Source organism: Poecilia formosa, unplaced genomic scaffold (genome assembly GCF_000485575.1).
Source record: "Poecilia formosa unplaced genomic scaffold, Poecilia_formosa-5.1.2 Scaffold32, whole genome shotgun sequence".
NCBI classification, from domain to species: domain Eukaryota; kingdom Metazoa; phylum Chordata; class Actinopteri; order Cyprinodontiformes; family Poeciliidae; genus Poecilia; species Poecilia formosa.
This window is the reverse complement of record NW_006799971.1, coordinates 2,617,263-2,625,038: the sequence shown is the minus strand read 5'-3', so window position 1 is coordinate 2,625,038 and position 7,776 is coordinate 2,617,263. Positions and strand designations below refer to the sequence as shown.

Here is a 7,776-nt window from a genome sequence, read left to right as displayed (position 1 = left end):
TTTTAGCTTTTCTTTTATGACTCCCAAAACTCGCCCACACAACAGCCACATGTCAAAAATGGTGCTTCACTTTAAGATCAACTTGAAAAGAACTTCTTTCACACGTTTCATAAATGCACATCGCAGGCCTGGTTGTAAACATCTACATGTCTTGTTCTTTGCTTCTCTTTTCCACATGCCGTCCATGCTTACACTCCCCCACAAATACTTAATCCTCCCAAATCCAGACAGGAAACGTCCTCGTCAGTGGAGCACAATGCTTTCGACAGACCCCCTCTGCTCCTTTTCTCTCTCTCTCTCTCCCTCTCTCTCTTCCCCCCTGGCTGAATGATCTATGTGCCCCCTTCAAAACGCCCATCTGGAAACATTTAGCTTGAGAAAAGTCACACGCTGCCAATAACAACATGTCTGCAGCAGGTCTAGTTTATCAGTTGTGGAGTGTACCTTAAAACCAGCTATCAGAGGAATACGACGCCGCATTAAGGCCATTGTAGAGAGAAAAAAAGGGAGTAAATTTCTGCCAAAAAAAACCCCAAAATTTTTTAAATTAATCTCAGAAATTTTCAAGAAAAAAAAAAAAATTAAAAATTTTAAACTTTTCAAACTCAATATTTCCTCTTTATTTCTACAAAATTTCTGAGATTTGTTTGGTGGAAATTTACAAAATTCCCCCCCTAATATGCCGTTTGTGGAGGGGAGGAGAACATGAGATGTCAACTTTCACTTTTTAAAAAGAGCCGCGTGCATTCTGTGCTTTTGAGTCATGACTCATGAAACCTTTCAGAAAATTCTGCATCATGTTCCCCTCTTGTGTTTTTTTTTTTTTTTAACTCTTCCTGGTTTGATGGCATTTATTAGGCCCTGGAGAATTGTTCAGGATTTTAAAAGGAAAATACCGAGATGAATCACCTCTGTGTGAAGAGGAAAGGACATGCCTAATTATCTGGAAAACAGTAACTTTGCAGCAACAAGTAAAACAATAGACAAAAGGAAAAGGTCATAAAGAGGGAAAGTGGTGGAAGGTTTATCTGAGGACAACCGAGGAAGGAAATAATGAAGAGAAAGCCATTGTATACTTTACACCCGAACTCAGCAGGGAATCAACACTGTTAATGACTGCAAGAGTGACTGTGGTGGCATATATAAAAAAAATATAAACATTAACTAGAACATCTATGTCCAGATAGATAGCAGAGATAAAGCAGCAGATTCTAAAGTAAGAGTTTGGCATTGTTTCAAGGAGTTGTGGATTTAGACTCAGAACAGCTTCTCAGAAACATGCAAAAAATGTTGAGGGGAAAAAAGTCAAAGAAAAACATAAACCAAACAATAATCATTAGAAATTGTGCCCTCTTGTGTCAGATGTCAGTACCATGAAACAACACATTCTTTTTTCCCCCCCAATCAAAACCATAAATCTAAGGATAAAATGATAGACGCACTCCATAGATAAATGCATCTCTGGTGTTTTAAATCCTACACTTTTTTTTTTCTGCCAATCCCATAAATGAGTCTGGGTTTGGTAGTTGCCAGAAAAACAGTTATTGATGTGTTAAAAGCAAAGTTTGGTGCAGAAGAATTTCAATATTTTGCACAATTTTGACCTTAACCCGTCAGACAAATGGGATAAATTAAAGCCATTTTCTGCTAGTATCAAACCCCCCCACACAATTTTAAAATTGTGGCGTTTCCATTAAATAAGTAGTGAAATTAAAACTCTGCGTGAATAAGCTTGTTCAGGAGATATATTCATAATTCAGTCATGGTGTTAGCATGACTGAATTATCAGAGACGTCAGCATCTCATTCAGGCGTTTGCGCAACAAGCCCCTTATACTTGGGAGCGGCTACGTGTGCGGCGTTTTGGGGGAAATTATAGTTTGCCATTTTACAGAAAAGCTATGGATTCAACATGTTGGAATAATAACTTTTTTTGTGCTGTGTGCAGTTTTATTTTGTTTGAAACCCCCCCCAACACACCCTCCTCCTACTACCACTTCTTTGTCATTTCTGCCACTAGTAATATTTGGTTGTTGCTCACGTGACTCATGATGTGAAAAAGTGTTTCCATTGCAGTTTTGCAAAATACATCTATTTGAAAAACTCGTAGTGCAAAAGACTTTCCATCGACTTTTCATTGCATTAAGATTGGAATGTCAAAGGTGTGTGTGAAGGCAAACGATCCAACACATTTACACACAAAACACCAGAAGCAATAAATCACACAAATTAATTTTTAACAGCAGATTTTAAAATAAATTTTATTAAAATAAAATAGTTGCTTATTGACATTACCTGTGAAATAAAACATGAATTTTCTTCACCTTGAATTGTTCTTTTGACCTGCTGTTCCACACAATGTTTTGTTAAAGGAAAAATAAAATTTACATTTTTAGTCCAAACATCTATTAATCCAAAAAAAAAAAAAAATCACTTTGGTTGTAGTTAATCTTATAATGCATTTTCTAAATCAAATAAACACAAATGTAAGAAAAGAATTAAAACGACAAACCACGTCGAACCCTTCCACATCAAGAAACGCCTTGTAGAATAAATTCATAAAATGATTTCCTAAAGAAAAAAGCAGCCATTTGAAGCTAAAGTAAGGGTTCCATTTGTTTTTGATCTTTTATGGCTTTTTTCTGTTTTAAATCGTTTAATTTCTGGTTTCTGAAAAGAGAAAGGAAATGAAAACAAAATATTTTCATAAAATGCTTTTAATTGACGGCGTTACATTACAAAACTAAAACACGGAAATGTGAGACCAAAACTCAGATGAGCATTAAAGTCACTTAAATGTCAATCAGTGTAGCTGAATCAAACTGCATCCAGTCAAGAAAACATCTTTCTGCTCGACCACACTCCGGCTTCTAGAGTGGGAAACTTGCTTATGACGAGCAGTAAAAAAAAAAACAAACTTAAGAAAACAAGGAAAATAAAAAAACAAAACAAAAAAAAACAGCCCATTCATTATAAGGCACCTCTTTCCCAACTTTAAAATACTGCAGCAGCAACAGTGCAAAACAAAACAAAAAGATCCTCATGCAACTTCATTTGCACTGAAAATCTTAAAACTATATGGAGATTCATCACATTGTAAGGAAGGAAGATGATCCTCCCGTCTTTATTGCACATTTCATTCCTAGAAGGTTCCCCTTAGTTGAGATTAAGCTTTAATTTAGAATAGCTTTTATAATAAAAGCAGTGTTCACAAACTACAGTTTGTAGATCGGTGTTAGTGTGTAAAACAAATGCTTTTTGGGATAAAACTTGTTCAAATCAAAGCGCACAGTAACTCACTTCCAATTAATTTCACCTCCAACTGATCACAAAGAAACATTTTATTTTTGTATCTGCGAATTCCAAACTTTTGGTTTCTGACCTCATACAATTCTGTGAAAAGCATAAATACAGCAACAGCCTGATTTAATGTTGCTTCTTTTTTACATATATATATTCATGACAAGTTTTTAAATGTATTCAGAATGTCAATAAATTATGACACATGCAATCTTTTCTAGGATCCCTGTATTCTGTTTTATAACCCAAAGTTGGGGTCTGACCTGAACTTTTGGGACCACATACAAAAAACGGGCTTGTTATGTTTGAAAAGACTGCTGACCCTCAGAGCTGGGTGAGTAGTTTACAAGCATTGAGCAAAAATCAAACCCCATGCGATAAAGTGTCACAGTTACAGGCATGTTTAGGTTTTTTATACATCTCCAGTGTCTTGGATTTAAATGGATGAAACGCAGTACTGTGTGAAATAAAATCCTGGATCTGATTGTTACATCCAGCTGATGGTGAAGTTCTGGGTGAGTCTGAGACCAAGGCTCGCTACCGATAAGACCTGCAGGGGGAAATGAAAACAGAGAAATACAAAAAATAACTCGAAACAGGATTTCAAATCAAAAAGAGCATGCATTATTTTAAGAAACTCAGGCTGTGGAGTGTGCTTCATTGTTTTGCGAGCTTAGTTTAAATTGAGCATTTCTACTTGAAATTTATCAAGTGGTTGAGATGATTTCTAAAGTAAATTGAGATTCTAATCAGGATCATAAATGAGAATGCTGAAGTAAACGTTGGCCACATATCCCTAAAAAACAGCCGCAGGTATCAATGTGACCTTCCCTGTAACCCCGGAGTTCACCTGGTTGTCTCTGTAGATGAATGGAAACTTCTGGGAATTCACCAGCACCGCGCTCGGCTTCTGCTTCACCCCGTAGAACGAGGCCGAGTCGATGCTGAGGAACGAGCCTTCCTGGTCGCTGTGCAGCACGCTGGACGTCATCGTGTTCTAGAAAACGAGATCAGCTACAACTAAGACTCACTGCAGCTGATTCACTTCCTTTAAATCAAACCTGGACAATGTCATGCAAAATTAAACTCCTGACAAAGTGGGACCAGGTGAAGCAACGTTAGACCAGAGTGGTGGAAAAACTCTTTGAACCTGGGAGACGTTGAACGCTACGTATGTGTACCGCTCCGTCTCGTAGGTGTCGATGGTTTCGCCGTCGTCCCAGAACAGATCGCCGCTGGCCGAACCGTCGTCAGACAGAGCAGAGACCAGGTGCAGCGGCTGACCGCTACTGATCCACAGCGTCACGTTGGGCTCCTGAGCAGAAGATCCAAACAAAAACAACGGAAATATGATCAGAGGAAGGTTTCTGCAACTTTGTCACACATTTATAGGATGAACGAACTGAGCGACAGAGGACAGACAGACTAAGACAAATGGGCAGATCTTTTAGACAGTAAAACATAAATGGATAATGGTCAAACGGATGGACAGACACGCAAACAGAACAATGAATGGACAAATAAAGTCAAGTTCTTGTTTTTCTACACGTCCAAAATCTGGAAAATGCGTCAACATCTCCAGATTGTATAGCGATGTTCTTAAAGAACAAGTTTTTTATTTCTATTTTTAGAATTCAGGCAAGCATAAAAAAGGATGGATTTAAAAACAAAAGACAAAAACTGATTCCAAACCAATGAGGAAGAGATATCTAAAAACGTATTACTGGTATTTTAACATAATTTTTGTAGAAATTCAGTGCAAATACTGCAGGGAAAAATTGAATAACCTTTAAAAACCTGCATTTGTTGTTCCATCTGTATTTAAAATACATTAACTGGTTCCTTTCTCTTCGTACCCAACGATGGTAGGAACCACTAATCTAGTCTGTTCAGTCAAAGTGGAACACTAAATGTCAACAAATATCAGAATATTTGTACTTCCAGCCCCTAAACGGTGAGGAAAACACAATAAGTCCAACTAAAGAGCCCCACCTGTGTTGGAATAATGGAGCCCTGACGCAGATGCAGGTTGATTTTATCCATTGGTGCGCTCAGGCGAAGTTCTTCCCCTTTGCTGCTCACAGAGTCGCCCTGGAAGTAAAATGGGACGAGCGGAGGCGAGTCATTACCCTTTATGTAATCACTGTTTACTAATGTTTATGATAAGCAGACTTACAGTGTAGAAGTCATACCACAGGCCTTCTGGGAAGTACCCATCCACATAGTCCACTCCAGGCTCCAGCACTGGAGTCACCAACAAGCTCCTCCCCCAGAGAAACTGACTGTCGATGCCGTAAGTTTTTACGTCTTTGGGAAACCTGGTGGTTGCACAGGGCCATGGGTCAATCAGAGTTCAGTACACAAGTAAATAAATATTAAGAAAAGCGAAAAGTTGTTCTCACTCAAACATGAGCGGCCGAGCTACAGTGTGCCCTTTAATGTGAGCGTGATGAAAGAGGGTGTAGAGGAACGGGAAGAAGGAGTAACGCAGCAGCAGAGCCTGTTTCATGGCCGTACGGGCCGACGGGCTGAAAGCGGTCGGATCCTGAGGCTGAAAAAACAAAACATTCATATATTCGTCACTTTTACAAAAATGTATACATAAATGAGGAAAGAAATAAGGATGGAAACAAAGAAAATAAAGGAAAAAATAAAGAAATTCAAAAGAAAAGAAAGAAATAGGAGGAAAACAAAGAAAGAAAAAAATAGATGTAGAAACAGGAAAAGAAGGAGAAAAACAAAAAAAAGAGAAAGAAAGAAACAGACAAAATGTTTTTTTCTACAGTTTCTCGTATTGCGTTATGTTTTATGTTATAACATAAAACTTTATTAAATGGATGAGTAAATGCACCCAGTGGATGCAAACTGGACACCCAGGAGAGATTAAACTGTTGCAATGCCATCGACCAGAAGTAACTCAAATTGATCACGAACTTCTCTAGTCTACAGACTCAGATTTGAAGGCCATCTGTCATTTTAACCGACCACACGCTTTTTCCCCCCTTTCTATCTGAAATCAAAACTTTGCTTTCATTACATAATAAATATAGCATGTTAAACTAATTTATTGTTAAATTTAATCACTGAAATATCTGCAGCATTGAGTGTTTTGCTAAAATTCTGTTTAGATATCCATCATTTTACACCTGATTTACCAAAGCAAAGCCAGTTTCATTTATCCTTACATTCATGTCAAGGGAGTTGTGGTTTCGAGCGAAGGGATAAAAAGCTCCCAGCTGAGTCCAGCGGACACACAGCTCCTCCTGCGGCTCCTCGCTGAAGCCGCAGATGTCTGCTCCCACCAACGGGATGCCCAGAAGGTTAAAGGTCAACATACCTGGTGGAAATGGAGACAAATAAAAATAAGTACAAAAAGAACAAGGAGAGTGTGTGGAATTTAGTGCCATCTGGTGGTGAAATTGCATTTTCAAAACATGCTGTGTGTTAGGGCCATGGTAGATAAAAAAAAAAGTAAATTTCTGAAAAAAAAAAAAACTGAAATTTTCTAGAAAACTTTTGGAAATTTCTGAGTTTCAAAAGTAAAAGTTTTAAGATTTCCAAAGCTCAGAAATTTCCACCATCTTTAGTAAATTTCTGATTATTTTTCAAGCAAATCTGACTTTTCAAGCTCAGAAACAATCCAAGTTTTTTTTTCTAGAACATTTCTGAAATTTATCTTAAAATTTCAGAATTTTTTGGTGGAAATTTACTCCTTTTTAAAAAATTTTTTACATCTATACTGCCCCTAATATGTCTTCATTCAAATGACCCAATGGTGCAGGTTTCAGATTTTGAAGGAAAAATTAACTTCCGTTTTAATTGTTCACCAGAAATCCTGCAGTGACACGGCTGACAGTGAAGGCGAGGAAGACGTTTGTCCTTTACTGCAACACATCATGATACTCTTGTAAATGTAAGGAAATGCAACTAACCTGCGATGGAGGTGTAAAGGTCCTTCCAATGGCTCCTGTTGTCTCCCAGCCAGTGACCTGAATACGAGCCATGACTGGGGAACGTGGAGCGAGAGATCACAAACGGTCTCTTAGCCAAAATCCTCTTCAGAGCACTGAACAAGACACAAAACAAAGAAAACAAGAGATTAAGAGATGAAAAAAGTGTATGAGTAACTTTCTGGTAACTTCCCTGCTCTGTATGTAAAGTCCAGACCTTGCAGTGGCTTTAGCTTCCATGAGTCCATACAGACTGTGCAGGTTATAATGTGTTGACAGTTTCTGCTGTGCAGAGGCGCATACAGTTTTAGATCTGAGCAAACCTCCCAGCACACCTGAAACAGAAAAAGACGACAGGTTGTATGACTGCGTGTGGACAGCTCGTATGTTGGAGGACGTTTCTGTTTGTTGTCTTCTACCCGGCGTGTACGGAGGATTTTCCAAACTGTTTGACGGACAGCCAACAGTAGATCCATCCAGGAAGTTTGATGGCTCGTTCATGTCCTAAAGCAAAACAATAACGGTGT

At 38.3% G+C, this 7,776-nt stretch overlaps 1 protein-coding gene across 1 annotated transcript in view; it reads right to left on the bottom strand.

Annotated features, from left to right (window-relative positions):
• Positions 1-2,706: 2,706 nt before the first annotated feature.
• The window catches only part of gaa2 (alpha glucosidase 2), a 14,637-nt gene continuing 9,567 nt past the window's right edge, over positions 2,707-7,776 (bottom strand). The window contains exons 13-22 of the mRNA XM_007549714.2: positions 7,669-7,753; positions 7,467-7,584; positions 7,232-7,365; positions 6,485-6,636; positions 5,702-5,850; positions 5,476-5,617; positions 5,292-5,390; positions 4,450-4,614; positions 4,150-4,296; positions 2,707-3,849 (exon numbers count right to left, since the gene is read on the bottom strand). Coding sequence (XP_007549776.1) covers positions 3,787-3,849; positions 4,150-4,296; positions 4,450-4,614; positions 5,292-5,390; positions 5,476-5,617; positions 5,702-5,850; positions 6,485-6,636; positions 7,232-7,365; positions 7,467-7,584; positions 7,669-7,753 — 1,254 coding nt within the window. The 3' untranslated portion in view covers positions 2,707-3,786. The remainder of the gene's footprint in view (positions 3,850-4,149; positions 4,297-4,449; positions 4,615-5,291; positions 5,391-5,475; positions 5,618-5,701; positions 5,851-6,484; positions 6,637-7,231; positions 7,366-7,466; positions 7,585-7,668; positions 7,754-7,776) is intronic.